This window comes from Chironomus tepperi, unplaced genomic scaffold (assembly GCF_022539635.2).
Source record: "Chironomus tepperi strain 1889 unplaced genomic scaffold, CSIRO-AGI_Ctep_v1 contig_171, whole genome shotgun sequence".
NCBI lineage: Eukaryota > Metazoa > Arthropoda > Insecta > Diptera > Chironomidae > Chironomus > Chironomus tepperi.
The window spans coordinates 427,497-453,161 of NW_027226293.1; the positions used below are offsets into that span (position 1 = coordinate 427,497).

The following is a 25,665-nucleotide window of genomic DNA, read 5'->3' on the forward strand; positions in this document are numbered from 1 at the left end:
GAAAGAAATCAAGAGACAACAGCTACAAAAGACAGTTCCTGAAACATTTGAATTAAGTTCGCAAGCAGAGGAAGTCTTGTTATTAAGTTCTCTTTAGTCAAGCAATTTTCGAAACAGAAGCCAAGATCGAAACCGAGACTACAAGAGAATTCTGCAAAGTCTTGTCCTCGAGAACCCTTTTTAACGACGTCATGACGCTTTTTCAGTACAAGTCAATCATTTAATATCGTCAACAAGTTATAACGAAGGCATTTATAATGTCATAGACTTGATGAGTCACTCGTATTTGGTAAGGTAACACCGCTACGCCACTGTGATGACAGCAAATCAGCACGTGAAGTCCATATGACACGGGGTTGTCCTGATATTATGATTTGCATTTTCGTACATGTTACCACTGTGAGCCGCCAAATATTTTTGGAAATGACTTGAACCATAGACCGTTTAATGTTTCGATCGAGACTTACCACTAAAATACGCCACTAAAAAAAAGGTTGTCCAACACTAATTTAAGTCATAACAATCTTTGATTATTGAGAAACTTGAACTTGAACATTTATATTTTCTCGCACATTTATTCTTCTCCAGAGATGCTTATTCTCTTCTAAATTGATTAAAATATTCTCAAAAAATATTCAAAATAAAACACCATCCATTTGCTTATCAACTGCTTTACAACAAAGACGCTGTTGAAATTGTAAACGTAAAACATATTTTCATTAGCATTAAGCTAAAAATAGACAACAGAATTGTTTAATTTTCAATAAACTTGAAACGTGTATCATCAATTAAATGATATTTTACATCGTAATCTCGGTAGTTGTAGCAGTCCTAATATACTGGATTAATTTTGTGCCATGGTACTATAAAAAAGTAAGTCAATAAACTTATTTAAAAATTTGGAATGTGTGCTATAAATATCAAAAGCTGATAACCAGTCTCTAAACCAGTTTTGCATGTGAGTTTTAAGTTTACAAACAAGATTGCCGGTGTTAAGAATTTTTCATTATTTTTGGAACTGATTATTTAATTTAATCAAAAATACATGCGTCTGTTTAGTCATTTTCTAAAGTTCAAGATTTTTGTCATCTTATGGAACTGCATAGCTGCTCGAGATTTCATTCTAAATTACAAATTTCGATCCGAATTCCTTTTTAAAGAACATTTCAGGAACCAAAAGGTCTGCAATTAATCAAGCAAGACGACTAAGAAAACCAGGCACAAACATTCCACCGCCATATCCAAATGGATGGTATGCACTTGCAACATCAAATGAGATCAAGCCAGGAACAGCAAAAAGCATTGACTGCCTTGGTGAAAATTTTGTTGTATTTAGATCTGCAGTGACGAAACAAGTTTATGTGCTGGATGCATACTGTCCACATATGGGTGCAAATTTAGGTGTTGGAGGTATTGTGAATGGTGAATGCATCAAGTGTTCATTCCATCATTGGAATTTTAACGGCAAGGATGGTTCACTAGTTGATGTTCCATACAGTGATGATATTGAGGGCAGTAAGTATCTTCAGATATAGAAACTATACATTTTAAAGATAAATTCATCATTTTTAGTCAAAAAGTTTGCTCAACTTAAGAAATGGACATCCAGAGAGGTCAATGAACAGATATTTGTTTGGTATCACGCCGAAAATGAAGATCCATGGGAAATTGAAGCAATTCCATCGATTGAAAGTGGTGAAATGGTTCAGCATGGCAGTCTTGAGTTTGAAATTTATGCGCATATCCAGGATATTGTTGAGAATGGTGCTGATTTTGGTGAGAATTGTTTGAATTTTGGGGTAGCACATCTTGCTTGAGCACAAATTGAACGGATGTGTTTAGTAACGTGCAATAGAAGTAGCTTCAGGGTGCCTGATGTCGAGTATAAAACTTCCAGGTGGTTAAGGGTGCTTCCTTTCGACTCTCTTTTGGCTTCTACATGGAAGCGGCTATCATTTGACATTGATAGATGTATCCATGACGAAGCCTTAACAGAGCTTTTTTTATGTGTGTTGCTCGGGTTAAAAAAATGATATTTACAGCAGTTCTTTAAATTTCCAGCTCACTTCGATCCAATTCACAGTCCAAATATGTTTGCTGGATCAGACATAACTACACTACACAATAGCAAGCTATCAATTGGCACACACGAGTTTGAAGCCAAGTAAGTCAATGCAGCTTAAATTAAAGAATTAAGTTCACAATTCCAATTCTAGATTCACACCAAGTGAGGAAAAGAAGCACTCAACTTACATCAGCCTTTCTCAGTCAATGAGAATTTTTGGAATGAGCTTTTTTCATCTAAATGCTGATATTTACCAAATAGGACCTGGATATGCTGTTGTGAAGATGAAGACAGTTTTCGGTGAATCGCTGGCAGTTCAAACTGGAACTCCACTCGAGCCATTAAAGCAGAAATTTAAGATTTATTTGTATGGATCAAGATTAGCTGGATTATATGTAAAATTGATCTTATTTGCACAAATAGTTAATGTTGGACGTGATGTTATGGTGTGGAATAGTAAGACTTTCGTCCGAAGTCCGTTACTACCTAAGGAAGAGAAGCAAATTAGGATGTACAGGAATTGGTTCTCACAGTTTTATTCACAAAATAGTAAAAGTTATCAGGATATTAGCAATAATTTAAATTGGTAGACTTAAATTGGATGTTTCGAAATTCGAAGATTCGGTGTTCGAATTTTCGAACATTATTTCGAATATTAAATGTAAACAAACAAGATTTAATCTAAATTTGTCATATTTATCTCTAATCTTCAAGGTTTTGAATAAATGAATGGATGTGTGCCAACTTTTTCTATCAATTTGTGCATTTAAGTTGGATTTTGCTGGTAAATTAACTTTACAATTAACAAAATAAATCTTTTTGTGGGAAAAAAATTTCAGAAAAATAATTTTCAAAATTTTTAATTTAACGGTTTTTAAAGCAGCAATTTTATAATATCCAAAATTGTCGGAACTCATAATCTTCAAGTTCATCGGCACACCCACGAGTTTTATTAATACTTTTTATCAACATTCTTGACTACATAACATCAAGATAAGAGGCAAAATTTTTGATTGAAACGTGATTCCTACTAACCCATTCAGAGAATTTCAATGTTACATTACTCATTCTGCTATCAACAAAAAAGATTAATTTCTTTCCATTGTTTATTTATGATTCAAAAGAGTGTACGTAGACGATAAGCTACTCGTGGATCATGATAACTTTTTTTATTGATAAAAATAAATATTATGAGTAAAATTGGAATTTTGTACGTCAGTTATGGTGTAATAAAAGTTGGATTTTTTGGGATTTTGGCACTTATGTAAGTATGTGACGTACTTGGTGACGTGTCTGAGCAAAGTGGAATTTGGGGTTTTATGCCATATAATGGTGAATCTGCCAGTGTAAGTGTAAAGTCGAATAAGCCTCGATAGCTCAGTGGTAGGAGCATGTGATCAGAGATCATAGAACGAGAGTTCGAATCTCAATCGAATCCAGTTATTCCGAATCATGCCTTTTCTGTTAGATTCAGGAATCTTTTAGTCAGCAGACTCGAAATCACTGCATTTGTAAGAATATGGGTTCGATTCTCATCATAGATCAATCTCTAGATCCAACACATTCCAGAATGATGCCTACCCAACTGGTTTCATCTTCTAAGTTCTTTAAGCCCAAATTATGTAAATTCATCAAGTTCAACTTTGTTTTGAACTATTTACCGTAAAAGTAGGCTGTGAGATAATCCACATTAGACCTAACATAGTTATATCATCGACTTCATGCAGCTGCACCTTTGCCGCCAAAAGTTTGCAAAAATTCTCACAATCAGTTCCAATTTATTAATATTTAAAGTCCACATTTAAATCCATTTACGTCAACCAGCTGCAAATGCAAACATCAAAACCAAAGGATTAATATTGTGATTTTGAAGCCCAAAAAAATATGCTAGAAGTTCATATCAAGCCGTAAAAAATTCTTGATAACGATTAGAAAATTGATTATTGATAAAGAAAAAATATTAACGCATAGTGGATGGATGTCAGTTGTTCTTTACGCGTTGAATTGGTCACATAGACGGTTTGTCAAATTTTAAAATTATTTAATCAGCATGTGGCTGTATTACATAATTTCTGCAGTAATTGCAGCCGTGATTTACTACGTAACATTTGTGCCTTTACATTATAAATGTGTGAGTTTAGTTTTATGTCAGCTATGATGACTCATTCTAATTTATTATGGATATAAACATTTAAGGGTGATTCCGGCAACAAGAAAGCAGCAATCAATCAAGCAAGACGACTGAGAAAACCAGGCACAAACATTCCACCGCCATATCCAAATGGATGGTTTGCACTTGCAACGTCAGATGAGATCAAGCCAGGAACAGCCAAAAGCATTGACTGCCTTGGTGAAAATTTTGTTGTGTTTAGATCTGCAGTGACGAAACAAGTTTATGTGCTGGATGCATACTGTCCACATATGGGTGCAAATTTAGGTGTTGGGGGTATTGTGAATGGTGAATGCATCAAGTGTCCATTCCATCATTGGAATTTCGATGGCAAAGATGGTTCATTAGTTGATATTCCATACAGTGATGATCTTAAAAGTGGTGAGTTGGGTTTACAATGATGAAAAACAATATTGGCACGTTTACGTCTAGACTATTTTCATTTGTATTGATTGATTGCTCATAAACCTTAAAGTGCGTGTGTACTGATTAGTGTTTGGTAATATTTCAGTTCAAAAGTTCTCTAGGATTAAGAAATGGACATGCAGGGAGGTCAACAAGTTGATTTTTCTCTGGTATCATGTGGAAAATGAGGAACCTTGGGAAATTCCGGCAATTTCTGAAGTGGAGAATAATGAACTTTGGCTTCATGGTACGAATGAGTTTATGATTCATTCACACATACAAGATATTCCGGAGAATGGTGCTGATTTAGGTAAGAATGGGAATTTATTAAAAAAAAAAGCCGTTATTTTTTTCAATTTTCAAAAAAAACCGGTATTTTTTTGAATTTTGAAAAAATCCGTTAAATTTATGAATTTTCAAAAGACCGTTAATTAATTTTGAATTTTCAAAAAACCATAAATTTTGAATAATCGAGAACCCAATTTAAATTGTTTTTGACGGTTAAACTTAATTAAATTTAAAACGGCCAGAAAATATTTAAATTCAAAAAATTTAATTGTCAAAATAATTTTAAATTCCAATTTTTAAACATTCCAGCTCATTTGGCTGCTGTTCATGGACCAAGCATGTTCGCTGGCACAGATATTAATACATTCCGTGAAAGTATATTAGCCATAGGAACGCATCTCTGGGATGCAAAGTAAGTCGTCACATTAACGTGATTCCGATAAGATAAGTCTCATGCTTGACACATATATAATTTCAGATGGTCTGTGAGTGAAAATTTGAAGCACATGACTAATATCAAACTTACTCACATAATCCAATTTTGGTTGTGGAAGTTCTTTCAAGTGGATGGTGATATCTATCAGATAGGACCCGGCTATGTGGTACTCAAACTCAAAGCATTTTTCGGTGATATTTTGGTACTTCAAACAGTTACGCCAATTGAGCCGCTCAAGCAGAAACTTTCACATTATTTTTATGCATCTGGGATGTTAGGGCTGATCATGAAAATATCAATTTATGGCGAGACTGTTCAAGTAGCCAGAGATGCTATGATTTGGGACTATAAAACATTTGTAAGGAATCCAATCCTTCCGAAAGAGGAAAAGCAGATTAAATTGTACAGAAATTGGTTCTCACAATTTTATTCAGCAAATAGTAAGAGTTTTCAGGATTCACGAAATGATTTGACTTGGTAGACTTTAAGGCTTTAATTTATTTATTTTAAATTACCTATGGAATCGAAATAAAATTTTAATGAAAATTCATATGTTGGAGATTTAATTTGAATGGAGCATCAAAGATTAATGTACTTGAGTATCTATGTATATAGGAGCACTTAAAGCTTCTTTTCCCCTAAATTACGCTATTAACTACTAAAGCTATTGTATACATACCTACTATACTTTCATTGGTATATGTATTCGTACATCAAGTGTAGCTAGATAATGATACTTTTCTTCAATAAAGCTTTCAAGTTTATTTAAGTTCGAAGCTTCGAAATTAAGCTTTTTAGCACAATTTTTCGAAAGCTTTCAAGAATCTTTATGTATGTACATAGAATATTGAAAACGGAATTAGAAGCTCACCAAAAGTCAAGTTATGCGTTTTCGTCATTCTCTAATATAAAGTTACATACACCGTTGTTGACCAAGTTATTGTACCAGGATACGTTTGGTAAAGAATAGAATAAAAGCCTATCCAAAACACTTTGCCGGAAGGGTGGTGACCGACAATTTCAACCGACAATTTCCGAAATCTTTTACATCTTTCAATATTTGTCAGGTAATTTAAATAGGATTGGAACTACATTTATTCATCTTCAGTTCAAGCCAAATTTTTAAATCGAGTGAAGTGGACTCATGTTGATCTTTTCAGCTTTAATTCAATAAAGTCTAAGCTCTGGAATTAAATAATATATAAAAAAACTCCCTTTAAAAGTAAATTAAAAAATCTTTATTTATAAACCCTATAACTTATTATTTTTTGTACTTAACACAAATCTTAACGAGCTGAAACCTTAAAATTAAGTTTATCACGAGCATTCAAAATTGCAGCCATAACATCATACTCTAATTCTCTATCAGCCATTGATTTGTCATGAAGTTCTAAGTTGAATTTACTAAGCACAAGGACTATTCCTAATTTAGCTTGTAGTTTACCCATTCGTGCTCCAATGCAGTTTCTGTGGAAGAGAAAAAGAAAGTAAAATTAGTCTAGTTACAGGAAAATTAAAATCATCGGCTTATAAAGCATATCTCAGTATTGACCAAGTCTTTAAAATTTAGATTGATTATGGCAGATTGACTAATTTTCTAGACCAAGTGGAAGTTAAAGGACGTAGTCAGAAAGGAAAAGAACGATAGTGTGTTTGATGTAGTCCCATTTGGCTTTGACAGAGGAGAACAGTAAGTTCTTACTAAATATATGGTCCATGTTTGCTTAACACCAGAGAATATACCGAATTTGTGTGCATATGGCTTGCTGATAATACATTTTGTTACCCGGTTATGCCTTCTAATTGCACAGACTGAAACAATGACGCAGTTTGTCTAAAAGTTCATACCAACAACCGAACGGCGTTGCATCAATTAAAATTGAATCAAATCAAAACGAATTTGGGACCATAACGAATAAAAAATTGTATTTTAATTGGTTGCTGCGGACGGCAAATTTTCAATTAAATGTAAAGAAGAATAGAATTCTCATGATGTCAAAGTCAGAACAAAAATATAGATTAGACCTTGAAAATTACAGCATACTGGAATGATTAATCGGTTTATGAGACTCTGCTGGACTCAACTTGAACTTTGAGCAAGGTTGCTAGCATTCAAAAGCTTTAACCAGAGTTCTATGTCGATTCGACTCAGGTCGACTCTGAGCTCAGGCTTTAATTCTTTAAAATCAAGTCACAACTCACCTAGGTCCATCTCCAAACGGATAATACACAATTCCATTCTTAACTTTAGCATTTCCATTTGATGAATTAAGGAACCGTTCAGGCTTAAACTCCATTGGATCTTCATAAATATCCGGATCACGATGCATTCCCATCACAGAAATATAAACAGTCGTTCCTTTTTCAACAACAAGATTTGTTGTAGGAATTGTCATATCTGAAGCGGCTTCTCTGGACACAAATACTAGTGGATATTTTCTTAAAGTTTCATCAATGCAGCACTCGAGGTATTTTAGTTCTTGCAGGGATTCGTATGTGATGGATTCGATGTCATTTGATCCTAGAACTTGATCGATTTCATCTTGAACTTTCCTTTGGAGTTCTGGATTCTTGCAGAGTTCAAAGAGACAGAAACCCATTGTGGAACTTGATGTCTCGAAGCCTGTAATTAAAATTGTGTTAAACATTGGATTTATAGATCTAGGACAGGAATTTAGTAAGTGTGTTTCAGTGGTATGGATTCTGAGTTATTATATAGGGCTTGTTGCTTCCTACCCGAACCGTACCATGCGGCATATTTAATTTTTCCATTAAAATGGACCGAAAATACCAGCTGCGATGCCGTACTCTGATTGTTTACGTCCTGTCATCAACAAGGTGGCGTGAGACACTCTAGTGACTACAATGGGCTGCTCGGGAAGTACACTCAGTGTCACTTAGCCAGTTCTTACAATTTGACTCGATCAAGTTCTCGAAATGTCACGAAACAATCGAGATCAAGTCATTCTCGGTATATCTTGATTAGAAGCTCATTTTGAGATCCTTTAGTGACATATGAAGCTGCAAACCACCAAAATCACTCCCACTGAACACACCTACAACTAAAACATCCAAAATCAACATCCAATCTACTTACCAGCAGCAAAGAACACAAAAGCTTGTGCCACAATCTCATTCATCGTCAACTTGGTCATCTTTGGTGTATTTCCATTTTCACTTCCATTAATTTTATCACCATTTTGTTCCTTATCAGCTGTTACATAACCGTTATTTTTCAACTGTATCATCAAATCCATAAAGTCATTTCTTTTAATATTGTTCTTCTCACGATACTCAACAGTTTGTTTGGTCATTGACATGAAAAAGTCTTCAACATTCTGACTTGAGAATCGAATTTTTAAATTTTGCATTAATTTTGGCCAGAAAAGGATGAAAAAGTTAAGGAAAGCTCTCTTGAAGCTTCCTGTAAATATGTCAATTCCACGCTGTCGGAAAATGTGATCGCGTTCATTAATACAGTCAATTTCAATGCCAAAAGCAACCGATGAGATTATATTGATTGTAAATCGAGCAAGTAAGTCTTTAAAGTCAATAACATCACTTCCATCCTCAATATTTTTGGATATATAATTTTGTAAGACATTTCCACAATCTCTCATAACTGGAAACATGACCTTGAGTTTGCCAGATGTAAACAGCGGCGTGCATTTGACACGAAGTTCACGCCACCTTTGACCTCTGAGGAAGAACAAGTTTCCTGTGAGTGGATCAATATCCTCATTTATAGCCATTGGACGATCGTGAAATGATCCAAATTCTTTAATTAATATTTGCTGTGCAATTACGGGATCATTGACTATTAAGGCTGGCTGATATGAGAAGTAAATGCCGACAACTTTTTCATGTTTATATTTTTTATAAAAGTCGTAAAGGAACTCCGTAAAGCACGTTTTAAGTTTGAGTAATTTTCCACAATTTCCTATTAAAAATGTTGGATCTGCTTGCGGGAAGTTTCGTCGCTTCCAATAATTTAAGAAATAATTATTCACAAGATACACAGAAACACAAAAGAGTGCAACTCCTATTGCCCATTCCATAATTTTTTAATATTTTTTTGGGTTCTTTACAATTGGAATTTATATTTTATACTGAAACAGCTACTTGATGTATGGCTTTAATTTATAGTAAACGCCGTGTGATTGATAATTGACATTTACTCTTGACGCAATGTTCGTTTTTTTATTTATGCTCTCGGATTCGCTCTTTTGACTCAATTTTAAGTGTTTTTTGGGCAAAGTCGTCAAAACAATTCTCATTATAAACTCATTAGGCTTAATTTGTTGCTCTACGAGTCTGTGCATACATATTGTTAAATTCATAAAAATCTATTTATAGAGAGATTTAGTTATTTTAAGCCGGCTTCAATCTTGTAATATGTAAACTGGACGTTTGTGTAACTTGTCATATTATGTCAAATTCATCTGGATGTAATGCAGACTAATCGACACCTGTTATATTCGGGGAAATTATTAGAGTAGAAGGTCGACTCTCTAACCCAGTGGTGCGCAATCTTCTGTTTTTCGTGGCACACCTCGGTGGTAAGCCTCGACCGAAACCGTACATGTTGTACTGTTCAGGGCATTTCCAATTAATGCTTGTGGCAAACCAGTTGCCCATCACTGCTCTAACTAAAAAACTATTGTTAATTTTTCGTTGCTAGTTGCAGCACTTAACGTATTTAAATTCAAAATGTATGTAATCAAAAAACTTTTATGCTCATAAAATTATGCTTTAAATTGTCTACCAGAATCCGTTTAGATCATTCAAAAAATCGCTGTGGTTAATTATGCTGATTTTTGTGAAAATGTCATGTAAAAATAGGCAGAGTTGAAATACGATTTTTCAGTTGTACAGAGTTGTATTCAAAATATCTCTTCACTGCAATTTAGTATGTTGGATGTTCTAATAAAAACATAACAACAAAATTTTTGAGTTATTGGAACATGCCACTAGGGTGATTCAAAAGTATGGTTTTGTCATGATTCAAAGCTCTTGTGTTCCAACCCTGGACAATTTCATAAACTATAACTATTATAAAAGAAAGACCTTTATAATATATAATATGTCATACTTTATTTACTAGTCAGAAATACAATTTCTAAAATTTGTGGTTTTCGTCTGAAAGGCCTCATTTTTCGTGGCTGACCGAAACAGGAAGCTCGTTAGCTCGACCAAAACCACACAAAACTAACAGTTTATTTCATTTCCAAATAATGTTGGCGGTACACAGGTTGCCCATCACTGCTTTAAGCAAAAAATCACTGCTGCTTTCTCGCTTCTAGTTGCCGTCCATTATGAACTGTGTGATTCATACGATACCTGTCGTTACTCACCATTTATATAATTTTCTAATTCGAAGACCCTCACGACACGTGTTACATCGCTTTAGCTATTTCTACTGAAGCCAAGAGCTTATAAACCCCTCCATAAATCTCAAATAACTCTTTATCGTCGCGACTTATCACAAAGGTGTTCCATGGCACAGAACAATTTGGACAACAGTGATCTAAATTATAAACATCAATTGTGAAAATTTCAAAATAATACACATTTTTATTAGAATGAATTATAAACTATAATGCAGAGTTGGCAAGGCTTCAACTTGCAAGTATCTCCGATGAAATTCGGACTACATCAAAACCGCATTTATGAACTCCTTAAGTACTGTCAACTCTGCTTTGGTGCACCATTTAAATTTAGTTCAAATATTACAAATAAATTTAGCTTCAGCTGTATAGCTTATAATTCAATAATTCTATCATAACTCAGAATCTAAACCATAATTAAGTACTTAAAAATTCATTTGTTCTAGCGAGGAGTGACTTTAAAATTGAATTTTTCTAACGGCGTCAACACAAAACTGCCTGCATGATACTTCAGATCCTTTGTTCCTAAGCTTTCATCTGTAAAGCTCACATTGTATTTACTAATCAAAAGATATAGTCCGAGGATGGCCTGGAATTTTCCCATTCTAGCTCCGATGCACTTCCTGAAGAAAGAAAATTGTAGGAAAATATTAAAAATTGATGCTTAATTAAGGGTAAATTTAAAGGAAAGGAAGTCGTTCTGGCTCCTGGGTAGTGTACCCTCTTGATTAAGACTTCCAAGAGTATTAAGGAATAAGCAAACGAACCCGAAGAATTCTTAATAATTTTTTCTAGGTTCTTCCTAGTGCAAGTATCTGAAACTGAGCTTGATCAGCTTACTTAGATCATCAAAGCTCATTTCCGAGTAGAACAGCATCAACATTTGTGCAACTTGCCATGAAATGTCAAGTTTATAACTAGACATTCAGTCAACAAATCACAATCTGTTCCACTCGGCTTTCTAAATCTCTACATTACCTTGGTCCGTCACCAAATGGCGAATACACCAATCCCTTAGTCACTTTTGGACTTCCAGTTGGAGAATCCAAGAATCTTTCAGGCCTGAATTCCATTGGATCTTCATAAATATCCGGATCACGTTGAACACCCATCAGTGAAATATAAACAGGCGTTCCTTTATCAATCACAATGTCCGTATTTGGAATATTGTAATCTTTTGTTGACTCTCGAAAATGTATTGGAATTATTGGATATTTTCTAAGGGTTTCATCGACACAGCACTCGAGATATTTCATTTGATGCATAATATCGTAGGTTATTTCCGATGAGCCAGAAAACTTCATGACTTGGTCGATGTCTTCTTGGGCTTTTCGTTGGATGTGTTGATTTTTGCAAAGTTCATATAGGCAGAGCTGCATGGTTGAACTTGATGTCTCGAAACCTAGAATGATGAAGATTATTAAGCAGTTTTAGGTAGTTTGGGGGATGGGGGAAGTGGATATGACATAAAATTGGCACGATGCTGCTCTTAGGCCACCTTTTAGATATTATTGACATATGCCATCAAGTCCGAGCAACACATGATTCCATTTGACAGTCAAACGGAGTTCAGAGTCCATTCGGACTACTTTGAGCCGCCCCAGAGTAAAGCTTTAATTCCTGAGGCATGAGAAGATGAGAAGATACAACATTCCCTAACTATTCAAATCCCATGAATATAACTCTTATAAAGCCGAAGCTTTTGCTTACCTGCCGCAAAAAATACAAAAACTTGTGCTGCAATGTCCTCAATCGATAGCTTTTTCATCTCATGTCCATTTGTCGGTTCAAATTTCCACTCAATTTCATCTTCATCCTTTGCATTTTTATCAACTGAAATGTAACCTTGATTTTTAAGTTCTATTAGCAGCTGCATGAAGTCATTACGATGAAAATTATTTTTCTCTCGATACTCAATTGTTTGATTGACAAGTGAGACTATAAAGTCATAAATATCCCTATGAAATAGTGAGATATTAAGCTTAATAAAGAATCCCGGCGTCAATAATCCAATCACATTCTTCATGCCTTGAACGATTCCTTGATCAAAGATTTTCATTCCCATTTTACGGAATATATTGTCAGGTTCATTGATGCAGTCATTATCAATGCCAAATGCAACAGATGAGATTATATTTGTTGTAAATCTAGCAAGTAAGTCACGAAATTCAAAAATATTTTTATTTTCCTGTAAATTTTTCTCGATGTAGTCTTGCAGGACTTTACCGCAGTCAGTCATGATCGTAAACATTAGTTTTAACTTTCCGGAAGTAAATGTCGGTGACATTTTGACTCTCAAGTCGCGCCATTTCTGACCTTTGATGAAAAATAAGTTTTTAGTCAGTGGATCGACTTCCTCATTTATTGGAACTGGACGATCGTGAAATGATGTGAAGCTTTTGATCATTATGTCTTGAATAAGCTCTGGATCATTGATGATTAGAACTGGACGGTACGACAGGTAGGCACCGATGATCTTGTGATGCTTGTATTTATCGTAAAAACTCTGGAAAAATTCACCAAGACAGTGCTTTCCCAAAAACATCGACGCAGCATCGCCGAGAAGTATCTTTTGACCTTCTGCTTGCGGAATGTTTCGTCGCTTCCAGTAGCTGAATAAGTAAATATTCAGCAAATAAACTACACCGATTAAAAATATTACAGATAGTAAAATCATCACTAGATAGACTTTAGAACATTACAGAAACAAAGCTGAATAGGAACTAAATCAACAACAGCTGTAAATTGCAACTAAATGCAAAAAATTTGAAAATGTATGTAAATGAGTATAAAGCTGAGAACATTGTTGTGGCAGCAATTACATTCGCACGCATATAGATTTAAGTGATATGCCATTGATCTTGACAGTTAGTTATGGAAATGTCACGTTTTGACAAGTGTGCTCGATTCTTAGGCTGTTTGAAAGGGTTCTGGATCTTCTGATACCTACTCTGCAGGGAAACAGGCTGCAGTAGAACAGTGGTGGGCAACCTGTGTGCCGTGGTACCCAATTGTGCTAGGAAATGTTCTGAAACGCATTTCACGAGCTTTTTTGATCGAGGCTTGCCACCAAGGTGTTCCATGGCACACAAAGGTTCCCCACCACTGATCTACACAACTTATTATTATTACCAAAAACAAAAATGTCATCATCAACTCATTGTTTAGGTCTTTAATTAGATATGTTAAAAATAAAGCTAGCAAAAATTGAGTTCAAAGTTTCGTACCAAAATAATAATCACATGTTAATTTGTTAGCAACTGTCAATCAAAAACGTTTTCAAACCGACAATTAAAAATATTTGCAATTATAGCTTTTACTTACTAAGTATCTATTTATCTTGTTTGTATTCTCGCATGTGAGTTTGCTTTCAAAATTGTGTTGATTTAAAGTTCATCATTAGCGAAATGTGTACCAATGAAACTTACATTCTTGCTTATTTTTCTGGTCGTACATATCAATTGTGGTCCATGGATTTCCTCAGATGTCGCATGAAACCGACCGTATCACTGGCTTCCAATTGCCGATTTTTAATATCAAATGCAACATTGTCTCTGTCAACAACTTGCATTCACGAATTTTTTGGACGTCTTCGTAAATTTCTATCATTTACAAAGGCAGATTTGAAAGCTTTATTCTAGTAATGCACAATCTTCTATTTTTCGCAGCACACCTTGGACACACAAGTTGCCAATCACTGCTATATTTATAGGACAGCTTCTACAGGCCTTCTTACAACATGTCCAGCCCAACGAGTCATTTTCGTTTTTCATCTTTTATCAGCTTGCCTCTTTGTATAGCTGATAAATCTCTGCATTGTTCCAATATTTACCAACACAATGTACCTATCCCAATATTTGTCTTGCAAATACCTAAACCGAGTTGGTGTGACGAGAAACCATCTAAATCCTTGCCTTGGGATCGAAAAGGTCAGCTCACTCTAAACTACACCCTGCCTTTCCACTTTTAAGAACAAAATCGATTTGAAACCAAATCAAAATTCAAACTCAAATTCAGGAAATGAAAAGTCTCAAATTTGAGTATAATATCGATTATAAATCAAGTCATGCTTCCTAAACAGAATAATTAATAATGTAAATGCGAAATGTAAAAACTTGTTTTTCAGCTACATCAGCGAATATTAATAAGTAAAAAATTACAATAATTCTATTTGAAAGTTTGTTTATTACTTAAACGTGCTAATATTGATCCATCAATTAATACTTATTGCTGATAAAATTTATTAAATTCCTAACAAAATTATTGTTAATCGTAGAAAGCCACGCTTTTGGGCCAAAAATATTTTTCTATTAAAAAGTCTCTCTTTATGCTGATAAGAAAATGGATTATTGATCAGAGATTCCAAATAAGGTAAGCAATAACATCAGTTGACGACACAGTTTTACGCTATCAAGTCTCCGAAAAAGGAGTTTCTTAATGACTTACTTATTATCAGTTTTGTTTTTATTTTAAAAACATTGATTGCTTACTAAAATATTTAGTAGATTTGGTTGTTGTTGGGATTAGTTACAAAAATGTTTTAGGGGTCATTCACTTATCGTGACTAAACACGTGAAAAATCGCTTAAAACATTATGAAAAAAATTTAATGGAGAAAGATTCGAACCTATGATCTCAAGCTTAATTGCCTATTACTCTACTCCAGTGGTGAGCAACCTATTATAATTCACGGTACACGTTAGTGGTTACCCTTGACCGAAACCGCACACGACAACCAGTTCAATGCATTTTCAGAGGAATTATGTGCCGTGGCACACAGGTTGTCTACCACTGTTCTATAGTATCATAGCATTGATCGATTAACTTACAGAGGATCAGATATTTGACAAGCAATCCCAAATAGAACAAACCGTTTAGTCAGTCAAAAATCAGCCCCCGTGTCAGCGTGACACTGACTTTGTGCAATTCAAATTCTCAAATGCCACAAGTCGGTTAATCGATCCAAAATCGAAAGGCGTTGTGCCAGGTGTCATAGCCTCCCAGGCATGAAGCAGAATTATTGGCCGATTAACTAACGTGTGCTATTCGGCCACACGAAAAAGCCACTCCAGAAACTGAAAAGACAAAAATTTCTAAAAAAGCTAATTTTAGCCACCATAAATTTAAATTTAGATCTTTTTTTAAAGCTATTTTAAACATCAACATAGTAACAATTGATCTTATTTTAACCCTAGATTCAAGATTTGTCATATTAATGGACTTTGTTTTCAAAATAATGTTTGACATAATGCATGTAAGAAAGCTCTTGTTTACTAACTGTAAACAACTACAGTAGACGATAGGAAGGAGACATGGGCTGATAAGAAAATTTTTCTCTCACGTGCTTATAAGTATTCTTTACTAAGTTACTGTGCCAAACGGTTTTAAGAACTTTTTAATGATATTCGGTTACAGTGACGTCAACAAGATATAATCAATTCAAAGCTTTGTTAGAATCTAGATTTGATAATGGGATTTTTATACCATGTAAGCATGCTCTTTGCCTGTAAGGGCAGTTCCTTTTTTTATTAATTAGGTGTCTTGTGGCATTTCTAAGGTTGCGATTAGTCGATTTAATGGCTTGAAATTTGTGTGATTTGCTTGATAATGCCAAGTTTATGTACAGTCGACTAATCGTTGTCTGTTCCATTGACTTTATAATGATCTGTAATTTAATTTTGATCATAAGCATCACATCACTGATAAAGCCATATAGTCATCAAAATACAAATTTATAGCCTACAATGCCAATAATCATCCAAAACAGCACTACTTAATCTACTAATAAATTAGATCCTTATTTTCTAAGAGTAGCAATCAATGGAATTCTGTTCAATGGCGATAAGACTAAAGAATATGTATGAAACTTGATCTCTTGATTTTCCATGGCTTTATCTTGAAGTTCTAAGTTGAATTTATGAAGAATCATGGCAAGTCCAAGTTTACTTTGAAGCATTCCAAGACGACCTCCGATGCAGTTTCTGTTTTAGAAGAATTTAAAAACATTAAGCATGTAAATGATGGAAATAATAGCAAAATTCACCTTGGTCCATCCCCAAATGGAGCATAAACAATTCCAGTCTTAACCTTCGGATCACCATTAGGTGAATTAAGGAATCTTTCAGGTCTAAATTTCATTGGATCTTCAAAAATGTCTGGATCTCTCTGAATTCCCATCAACGGAATCAACACTGGAGTTCCTTTCGCAATAACGGCATCTGATCCAGGAAGTTTACAGTCTCTATTGTTAGTTCTGAACAGAACTGGAGCAATTGGATATTTCCTTAATGTCTCATTGATACAGCATTCAATATACTTCATGTCATGCAACAGATCATTAGTTATTACATCAGAACCTGCTGTTTTTAAGACTCTGTCGACCTCTTCTTGTGCTTTTCGTTGTGCTTGTTTATTTCGACTTAATTCGAATAAACAGAATGACATGGTGGAGCTTGATGTCTCAAAACCTGGAATTTAGAAGGTAAAATGGATATTTTCTAGTTGGAGATAAACTTTAGATAATGTTAAGTCGAGGGTATCATGTGAATTCTTGTTATATAGACAGGAACTTAAGTATTGATCCATATTTGTTGGGATTTGAACCCATTTCCTTAACATTCGGTTATTATATAATCATTCTGTCTTATTTTGGAACTGGCAGATGCGCCTGCTTTAGGCTGCAACTAATCGACCGTATGTCTGGTTCCAGTCTTGAATTTTTGGATCTTCCCCTTAAATGTCTAGTTTCCATCTATACAGACGGTCGATTAATCACTGCCTGCTCCAATCAAGCTATATCTGCCTCAATACTTTAGATTCCACTCAATCCTAACATAATAGATACATACCAGCACCAAAAAATATGAAAACTTGTGCTGCAATGTCATCAATTGTCAATCGATTCCCCTTCTCACTAACTTCATCTTCCCAGTTATTATCTCCATTAACTTTCGAGTTCCTCCTCAATTCTGACACAAATCCTTTATTTTTTAATTCAATCAAAAGCTGCATGAAGTCATTCCTGTGGACATCATTCTTCTCACGATACTCGACTGTCTGATTGACCAAAGAATAGATAAAGTCACCAATTTCAGACTGGATAGGATTAATTCTGAATCTGGTGATCAAGTCTGGTGTGAAAAATGCCATTGTAAGCACTAAAGCATTTTTTATGCTTGGCTCGAATATTTTGAGTCCAATTTTATACAGCATATTGTCATCGTCATTAATGCAGTCATTTTCAACACCTAGCGCCACTGATGAGATGTTGTCGATCGTCAGTCTTGCCAATAAATCCTTAAAGTCAAACACATTATTTCCATTTTTGATATTTTTCTCGACATAGTCCACAAGGACTTGACTACAGTCTTTAAGGAACGGGAACATCACTTTGAGTTTGCCTGATGAGAATGCTGGGGACAATTTGACTCTCAAGTTCTTCCATTTTTGACCACGAAGATTGAATAAGTTGCCGACGAGTGGAAATATTTCAGCAGCATCGCCTGGCGTTGGACGGTCATGAAAAACTTTAAAGTCTCGAATCATGACATCCTGAATTAGTTGAGGATCATGGATGATCAGCATTGGTATGTATGACAAATATCCACCAATAAATCGATGATGCTTATTCTTCTCATAAATATTTGAGAATACATCAGCCATTGTCTCCTTAAATGTAAAGAGCTTCCCGATATTTCCGACTAGAAATGTTGGATCCAATTGCGGGACATTCCGTTTTGACCAATATGAGAAGAAATATTTATTCACTAAGAATATTACGGTAGCAATCAGCACTAGAACAATGACTGTGTACATCTTTTTACTTGTTATCGTCACCGGTGACGATTTACGACTGACTAAAAGTTCTCATCTCATTCAGTTCTTTAAATATGTAAGTTTTAATCTTTACAGATCTTTAGTTTTGCATATTAAGCAGGAACATTTTACAACTTAGGAATAATTTACCATTAATTTTTAGAATTTTTCCAAACAATACTGTCGCATGCCTGAGTGGCACAAGCATTTTTCACAAGCAGTCAACTGCATTTTTCTAGATGGTAAGCTAATGTCAAGTTGATATCAAGTTCTAACGTATTTTTGTCAACTCAGGAAAAAGGTCAGCATCAGCCGTCAATGTACAGTTGCAGCAACTTTGCTTGTTACATAGCGATGCCTTAGGAAACTTCCTGTGCTGTTCGGAATGTCTACTGACGAAAGCTAAATCTTTATCAGATGAAATTTCTAAAAATGTCGATGTCGAGTTTGGAAATAAGTTATATATTGATGAATACAATGGACTTGATTAGATTTTGAGCTATATTTATTGAGTGCCTATTGAAATAACGAATTTCAATAATTCGAAACTTCATTTTTACGAATGCTTCATTTTTCCGAACATATCATTTTTCCGAATAATTCTTCATACAAATCTCGATAAATTTTAAATTTTAAAAAACCGTTGATGAAATCAAGCATTTTAATTTCGTTTATAATATATTTTACAATTAAATTATTTTCTTCTACACCTTAAAAACGATTAAATTAGCTTAGTTCTTCAAAATAAGAAGATAATTTAAATGCAAAATATATTTTTGACGAAAATAAAATTCTTGAATTCATCAACGGTTTTTTAAAATTTAAAAATTATAGAGATTTGTATGAAAAATTATTCGGAAAAATGATATGGTCGAACAAATGAAGCTTCGCAAAAATGAAGTTTCGAATTATTGAAATTCGTTATTTTAATAGGCACTCATATTTATTTTAGATTATGAACATGTTTGAATGGAATTCCTTTAACGGTTTGTGCTCAGTATCACTAAGCAGACAAATAGCGTGCTCTTAAAAAAGAGTAAGCTGAGGACAACGCTCACTTGCATGCTTATCTATGTAGTATATTTTAGGCATAGTTGTCCAAAGTCTCGGTCTCGACAATTAAGTTTGCCCATTTTCTCGAGAACGAGTCGGTCCGAGCATCGGGAACCCTTAATTTAAGGTAAGCATTCTCTCAAGTATATGCTTTTTTGACTGTTTAGTTACATCTTTGGGAATACAATAGTAAAGGGGATATGCTACCTCTTGCTAACTTGACTCTTGCCTGAAACCGGAATTCATTGAATCCGGGATCAAATCTATCCTGAAAGAAGAATCACTCTGTCGTGCTGCTGGGTTTTCGGACATTCGTATGCAGTGTTCTTTCTGGTAGTAGTCATTAGACTATAAAATGTCTATAAAATGACGTTTAAAGAAACACAAACATTTTACTTCAATTAGTTAGTAAATACCCGAGAATATTTGCCATTTTATTAGATATTGTAGATTATTTAAAGCTTATAAATAATTTAAAATAATTGTAATTGTCACTCCAAACTTCTAATTCTCTTCTGCTGATATTGAAATTGATCAACAGCTAAGCAGTACCCTGATTTTCACGTGCCATCATTATGACCACATCATAATTTAACTTCTAATTGAAGCATTCAAAGTCAGTGGTTGTAGAGAAGTAATCACCAGAGAATTTGGATGGAATTTAAGTTCACCATATTGTAAGGATTTGTCCTTAAGCTCGAAATTGAATTTCTGCAGCATCATAGCAAGACCGAGTTTACTTTGTAATTTTCCAAGACGAGCACCAATGCAGTTTCTAGATTGAGGTATAAAAGATTCTTAAACATGAAAAATACTTAAAATAACCTCAAACTCACCTTGGTCCATCTCCAAATGGAGCATACACTATTCCACCACTAATATTAGGATTTCCAGTTGGAGAGTTGAGGAATCTTTCAGGCTTGAATTGCATTGGATTTTCATAGATTTTTGGATCACGTTGCATACCCATCAATGGAATGAATACTGGAGTGTCTTTCTCAATGACTGTATCTGAGTCTGGAATTTTGTAATCTTTTGTGGCAATTCTGAAGAGTACAGGCACAATTGGATATTTTCTGAGTGTCTCGTCTACACAGCAGTCAAGGTACTTCATCTCATTAAGTAAATCATAAGTGATTCCTTCAGGTCCAGCTGATGCCATAACTCTGTCAATTTCTTCTTGTACTTTCTGCTGGACATCCTTATTTCTGGCTAATTCAAACAAGCAGAATGACATTGTTGAACTTGACGTCTCAAATCCAGCACCAAAGAAGATGAAAGCTTGTGCAGCCAATTCATCAATTGTCAATTTTGTTGTCTTTCCATCACCATTTGCCTTTGCTTCCTCTTTCCACTCAATTTCATCTTCATCCTTCTTGTCAGCAGTCACATAACCCTTATTCTTAAGCTCAAGCAACAACTGCATAAAGTCATTACGCTGGAAGTTGTTCTTTTCACGATACTCGACAGTCTGATTGACTAAGGAATAGACAAAGGCTGTTATGTCCTCTGGGAATGGATCAATCTTCAATTTTGTGAATAAATCCGGTGTAAAGAATGCTAATGTGTTAATAATTCCGTTCCTGAAGCTTGGCTCGAACATCTTCAAACCCATTTTACGGAAAATGTTGTCAGGCTCATTAATGCAGTCATTCTCAACACCAAAAGCAACTGATGAGATGTTGTTGATCGTCAATCTAGCAAGCAAGTCTTTACAGTCAAATGATTTATCTCCATTCTTAATATTCTTTTCTGTGTAGATTTGAAGAACTTTACAACAATCTCTCATAATTGGAAACATGGCCTTGAGCTTGCCAGATGTGAATGTAGGCGACAGCTTAATTCTAATGTCTCTCCATTTTTGACCTCTTAAATTGAACAAGTTTCCAACAAGTGGAAAGTTTTCGGCAGCATCACCGGGTGTTGGACGATCGTGGAATGTTGTGAAGTCTCGGATCATGACATCCTGGAACAGGACTGGGTCGTGGACGATAAGCATTGGCTTGTATGACAAATATCCACCAAGGAATCGCTTATGCTTGTATTTTTCATAAATATCACCAAAAATGTCACCCATGTGAGCCTTAAGTGTCAACATCTTTCCAATATTTCCGACCAAAAAGGTCGGTTCCACTTGAAAGACATCTCGTCTCGTCCAATATGAGAAGAAATATTTATTAACCAAATAAATAATTGTGGCTATAAAGCTTATGACGATAAACACGTTCATTTTTAGAGACGTGCGTATTAAACGACTATTCGCGAACTACTAAATTTATTCTCTCCGCTCATCAACATTTATAAACTTCAATGATATTTATTATGTGATTCCAATTATAATTTTTTTCCGTACCGATAAGAGCTTATCAATGAATATTTCTCCTTTTTTGGAGATCTACTTGAGTGATTAGATAAATTTTGTTAGAAGATAAGAAACTTTTTTAAGTTTTTGTTACATATTTCCTTACTATGTTGTAATATTTCTCTTTTAACATGAAAGTAAAAGCTAATGGAAGTTTTTGAATGATCATTGAAAGCTTAAATTGGTTTTAGGTGTCATGAAGAGCTTTCGGATACTGAATTTAAATTTTTTTCTAACGGATTATTTGGGATTTTTTCGAGACTTAAAGAATTTTAGTCAAAGTTGTTTAGTAGCTATAAATCTAAATTGTTGAACCTTAAAAACCTTGTGACAGGAATTAGTGGTGGGGTAGTGCTTTAGCGCAGCGGGTAAAGTTTTTGAAAAGTCTTCCCTCATTTAAATTCAAAATTTTAATGTCTTGGAGCATTCTTGACAAGGAGATCCTCTGAGGGAGGTTGGGGATCAAAACTCTTTTTTGGATCAAAGCCCACTAATCCTCTAGGATACTCGAGATTAAGTTCGGAGAGTGGATAGCAGGATCTAAGTTCAAAATAAACATAGCATAGCAACAATGATATGCGTCATTAAGAGCATTACCTTCATTAAAGGTACAAAGTTTTGTTGCGAATAATTCACGTGCGATTAATCTGTACACTCATAGAAAGAGTTTGATAAAAATTTAATAAAAAATTAGCATGGCGAAATTTTTATTAAATTTTGATGAAATGCTTGAAAAAATTTAGTTGACCCAATCATTTCTGCTTATACTTGTGAAGTATATAATAAATAAACTTTAAAATATATGTTAATTATATTAAATGTTTAGTATTTTGCTTAAATGTTAGACAATTTTAATTATATTAACAAAATTTTAAATTTTTAAATAAAAGTCTTCGAATAAAATTTAAATTTCACTGAATTTTCATAAATTTTACAAAAATTTTCATAAATTTAAAAAAAATTCAAAACATTTACTAAAATTTTATTAACTAATTTTATCTACCATAAATCTTATCTTCAATATTCTAAAATATTTTTGTTTTTCTTATCGACACGCGAAAAAATTGGTATTAAGATTTTTATCGCATTTTTGAACACAAATGTCGTTAATATTTTACTTTGTTCGGCTGGGTGGCTGACTGATGAGCGAAATGTCAGCAACCAGACATCGTAGAGAGCACGGATTTGAATTATTTGCTCTGTGCCATCGATTTATTGGCTTATCGATTTGTTTGGAACCTAAAAATTGAAGAAAAGTGTTTAAAATATTGATTTTTAAATTAAATACGCAAAGAATCATGAAATTTTTCTAATAAAATTTTAAATTTTCTTCAACCGTTAATTTTCAAATCCAAATTGACTGTAATCTGTTGATCATTCCTAATCTCTAAGCAAAAATGCGCTTAAGTTATGCATTCAATAACATAGAACTTTTAAGAACTTATCACTGGAACCACACATACAAAAATTATTGAGATACATAAATGTGCTGAGCGAAGAGAATAAAAAATTCAGTAATTCGGCATCTCTCATATAAACCACACGCGCATCAAAATGAATACGTACATTTTTATTAGTTTTATTGCCACAATTATTTATTTGTTAAATAAATATTTCTTCTCATATTGGACGAGACGAGATGTCTATCAAGTGGAACCGACATTCTTGGTCGGAAATGTTGGAAAATTATTCACACTTAAGGCTCATATGGCCGACATTTTTACTGACATTTACTTCAAACATAAGAATAAACGATTCCTCGGTGGATATATGTCCTATCGGCCAATGTTAATTGTCCACGATCCTGTCCTGTTCCAAGATATCATGATCAGAGACTTCACAACATTCCACGACCGTCCAACACCCGGCGAGGTAGCTGATGCTCATCCACTTGTTGGAAATTTAGTCAATTTAAAAGGTCAAAAGTGGAAGAATATCCGAACTAAATTATCTCCCACATTCACTTCTGGCAAGCTCAAGGCCATGTTTCCAATTATGAGAGACTGCTGTAAAGTTCTGCAAGACTACACAGAAAAGAATATCAAAAATGGAAGAAATGTTGTCGATTTAAAGGACTTATTGGCAAGACTGACAATCAATATCATCTCATCTGTTGGATTTGGGGTTGAGAATGACTGCATTAATGAGCCTGACAATGATTTTCGTAAAATGGGTCTTAAATTATTCGCACCAAGCTTAAGAAATGGAGTTATCAATGTTTTAGTATTCTTCACACCCGATATAGTCACGAGATTTAAAATTAATCCATTCCCGGCCGATGTGACCGAGTTTATGTTCTCCGTAGTCAATCAGACTGTCGAGTACCGTGAGAAAAACAACTATCAACGTAATGACTTCATGCAACTTTTAATAGAACTTAAAAATAAAGGATATGTATCTGCCGACAAGAAAGATGAACATGAAATTGAATGGATGACTGAAAATGAGGATACAAAGTTCACAATGAATGAATTGACTGCACAAGCTTTTGTCTTTTTTGGTGCTGGCTTTGAGACATCAAGTTCAACAATGTCATTCTGTATGTTTGAATTAGCCAGGAATAAGGATATCCAACGTAAAGTTCAAGAAGAAATTGACAGAGTTATGGCATCAGCTGGACCTGAGGGAGTTACTTACGAATTGTTGGCTGAAATGAAGTATCTTGACTGCTGCATCGATGAAACACTCAGAAAATATCCAATTCTTCCAGTCATCCTTAGACTTACCACAAAAGATTACAAGATATCCGGATCGGATGTCGTTATTGAGAAGAACACTCCAGTGTTCATTCCAATAATAGGCATGCAACGTGATCCTGAAATTTATGAAAATCCAATGCAATTTAAGCCTGAAAGATTCATGAATTCATCAAATGGAAATGCTAATATTAGTTCTGGAATTGTGTATGCTCCATTTGGAGATGGACCTAGGTGAGTTCTATTGCTAATTTTGAGTATATTAATGCTTAAGAATCTTCTATTCCCCAATCTAGAAACTGCATCGGAGGTCGTCTTGGAAAGCTTCAAACCAAACTAGGACTTGTCACTATTCTTCAAAAATTCAATTTTGAACTGCAAGATAAGACTTTGGAGTATGGCGAACTTAAATTCCATCCAAATTCCTTTGTGTTATCACCTAAGGAAACAGTGATGTATAAAGTATCATTGAGGAAGTAAAGAAAGGTTGAATGTCTGTCTGCTGATTGAGCAGGATAGTTTAGACAGAGTTTAAGGGTTTAAACATCAGTAAGTTGTGGTTTAGTTTCTTGCGTGCTAGTTATTAGTTTCTGTTGGGTATGAAGCAGACGATTGACAGAACTGGTGAAGATTATAGAAGAATCAACATGTCTATCTTATGCAATACATTGTTGCAGTGATGGATCGTACTATAAACTCTGAACTTTGAACAATGATTATCTTATAGACTGTATTAACTTTTCAAGTGTATATAATAAAGTTAATAATTTGACATAATAAATAGAATCTGTCTTAATCAGTCCAACGTTGGTTGTCAAGCTGACTGCTACCATGATAGGATTCGAACCCAAATTTTTTTTCTCACGAGCCAAAGATTTTACCTTAGATACATTTAAATTTAAGGTGGTTTTGACCTTTTGGGTAGATATAATTCAGAAAACCAGAACTAGGTTTGGTTCAAAACTGTAAGCCTGCAGACAAAAAACACG

At 34.4% G+C, this 25,665-nt stretch overlaps 6 protein-coding genes across 7 annotated transcripts; 3 read left to right on the plus strand and 3 right to left on the minus strand.

Annotated features, from left to right (window-relative positions):
- Positions 1-682: 682 nt before the first annotated feature.
- On the plus strand, positions 683-2,827 carry LOC139088866 (cholesterol 7-desaturase nvd-like). Of its 2 annotated transcripts, none has more exons than XM_070638186.1 (5): positions 683-873; positions 1,161-1,515; positions 1,573-1,776; positions 2,062-2,164; positions 2,217-2,827. In XM_070638186.1, exons 1-5 carry the CDS (start codon positions 793-795, stop codon positions 2,653-2,655), a joined length of 1,182 nt encoding a protein of 393 aa, XP_070494287.1. In that variant the 5' UTR covers positions 683-792; the 3' UTR covers positions 2,656-2,827. The 2 variants fall into 2 exon arrangements, with proteins under 2 accessions (XP_070494287.1, XP_070494288.1); XM_070638187.1 differs by having other exon boundaries at positions 745-873; positions 1,171-1,515.
- A 1,194-nt stretch (positions 2,828-4,021) lies between these two features.
- On the plus strand, positions 4,022-5,908 carry LOC139088867 (cholesterol 7-desaturase nvd-like). Its single transcript, XM_070638188.1, has 5 exons — positions 4,022-4,196; positions 4,262-4,616; positions 4,747-4,950; positions 5,238-5,340; positions 5,407-5,908. The coding sequence occupies exons 1-5, from the start codon at positions 4,116-4,118 to the stop codon at positions 5,843-5,845; spliced, it is 1,182 nt and encodes a 393-aa protein (XP_070494289.1). The 5' UTR covers positions 4,022-4,115; the 3' UTR covers positions 5,846-5,908.
- Positions 5,909-6,620: 712 nt separating this feature from the next.
- On the minus strand, positions 6,621-13,375 carry LOC139088855 (cytochrome P450 6a8-like). Its single transcript, XM_070638174.1, has 6 exons — positions 12,462-13,375; positions 11,730-12,153; positions 11,231-11,374; positions 8,462-9,423; positions 7,567-7,987; positions 6,621-6,831 (listed from the first exon to the last, which is right to left on the minus strand). The coding sequence occupies exons 1-6, from the start codon at positions 13,294-13,296 to the stop codon at positions 6,651-6,653; spliced, it is 2,967 nt and encodes a 988-aa protein (XP_070494275.1). The 5' UTR covers positions 13,297-13,375; the 3' UTR covers positions 6,621-6,650.
- Positions 13,376-16,547: 3,172 nt separating this feature from the next.
- On the minus strand, positions 16,548-18,565 carry LOC139088856 (probable cytochrome P450 6d5). Its single transcript, XM_070638175.1, has 3 exons — positions 17,599-18,565; positions 16,794-17,217; positions 16,548-16,731 (listed from the first exon to the last, which is right to left on the minus strand). Exons 1-3 carry the CDS (start codon positions 18,563-18,565, stop codon positions 16,548-16,550), a joined length of 1,575 nt encoding a protein of 524 aa, XP_070494276.1.
- Positions 18,566-20,039: 1,474 nt separating this feature from the next.
- On the minus strand, positions 20,040-21,874 carry LOC139088837 (probable cytochrome P450 6a14). Its single transcript, XM_070638147.1, has 2 exons — positions 20,455-21,874; positions 20,040-20,393 (listed from the first exon to the last, which is right to left on the minus strand). The coding sequence occupies exons 1-2, from the start codon at positions 21,846-21,848 to the stop codon at positions 20,210-20,212; spliced, it is 1,578 nt and encodes a 525-aa protein (XP_070494248.1). The 5' UTR covers positions 21,849-21,874; the 3' UTR covers positions 20,040-20,209.
- A 1,611-nt stretch (positions 21,875-23,485) lies between these two features.
- Positions 23,486-25,438, plus strand: LOC139088841 (probable cytochrome P450 6a14). The gene is made up of 2 exons (XM_070638152.1): positions 23,486-24,910; positions 24,973-25,438. Exons 1-2 carry the CDS (start codon positions 23,535-23,537, stop codon positions 25,154-25,156), a joined length of 1,560 nt encoding a protein of 519 aa, XP_070494253.1. The 5' UTR covers positions 23,486-23,534; the 3' UTR covers positions 25,157-25,438.
- The last annotated feature ends 227 nt before the right edge of the window (positions 25,439-25,665 follow it).

Excerpts from the sequence above, each read along its gene's own strand:
- LOC139088866 (XM_070638186.1), top strand. The coding sequence starts at position 793 with ATGATATTTTACATCGTAATCTCGGTAGTTGTAGCAGTCCTAATATAC. Across the intron at positions 1,516-1,572 it reads CAGTGATGATATTGAGGGCA|TCAAAAAGTTTGCTCAACTT; the intron begins GTAAGTATCTTC and ends CATCATTTTTAG. Across the intron at positions 1,777-2,061 it reads TGAGAATGGTGCTGATTTTG|CTCACTTCGATCCAATTCAC; the intron begins GTGAGAATTGTT and ends TTAAATTTCCAG.
- LOC139088867 (XM_070638188.1), top strand. The coding sequence starts at position 4,116 with ATGTGGCTGTATTACATAATTTCTGCAGTAATTGCAGCCGTGATTTAC. Across the intron at positions 4,197-4,261 it reads TGCCTTTACATTATAAATGT|GGTGATTCCGGCAACAAGAA; the intron begins GTGAGTTTAGTT and ends TAAACATTTAAG. Across the intron at positions 5,341-5,406 it reads ACGCATCTCTGGGATGCAAA|ATGGTCTGTGAGTGAAAATT; the intron begins GTAAGTCGTCAC and ends ATATAATTTCAG.
- LOC139088855 (XM_070638174.1), bottom strand. The coding sequence starts at position 13,296 with ATGTTTTTGGGAAAGCACTGTCTTGGTGAATTTTTCCAGAGTTTTTAC. Across the intron at positions 11,375-11,729 it reads CCATTTGGTGACGGACCAAG|GAAGTGCATCGGAGCTAGAA; the intron begins GTAATGTAGAGA and ends TTCTTTCTTCAG. Across the intron at positions 6,832-7,566 it reads CCGTTTGGAGATGGACCTAG|AAACTGCATTGGAGCACGAA; the intron begins GTGAGTTGTGAC and ends TCTCTTCCACAG.
- LOC139088856 (XM_070638175.1), bottom strand. The coding sequence starts at position 18,565 with ATGTACACAGTCATTGTTCTAGTGCTGATTGCTACCGTAATATTCTTA. Across the intron at positions 17,218-17,598 it reads TTTCATATTTTTTGGTGCTG|GTTTTGAGACATCAAGCTCC; the intron begins GTATGTATCTAT and ends TCTAAATTCCAG. Across the intron at positions 16,732-16,793 it reads CCATTTGGGGATGGACCAAG|AAACTGCATCGGAGGTCGTC; the intron begins GTGAATTTTGCT and ends CTTCTAAAACAG.
- LOC139088837 (XM_070638147.1), bottom strand. The coding sequence starts at position 21,848 with ATGAACGTGTTTATCGTCATAAGCTTTATAGCCACAATTATTTATTTG. Across the intron at positions 20,394-20,454 it reads CCATTTGGAGATGGACCAAG|AAACTGCATTGGTGCTCGTC; the intron begins GTGAGTTTGAGG and ends ACCTCAATCTAG.
- LOC139088841 (XM_070638152.1), top strand. The coding sequence starts at position 23,535 with ATGAATACGTACATTTTTATTAGTTTTATTGCCACAATTATTTATTTG. Across the intron at positions 24,911-24,972 it reads CCATTTGGAGATGGACCTAG|AAACTGCATCGGAGGTCGTC; the intron begins GTGAGTTCTATT and ends TCCCCAATCTAG.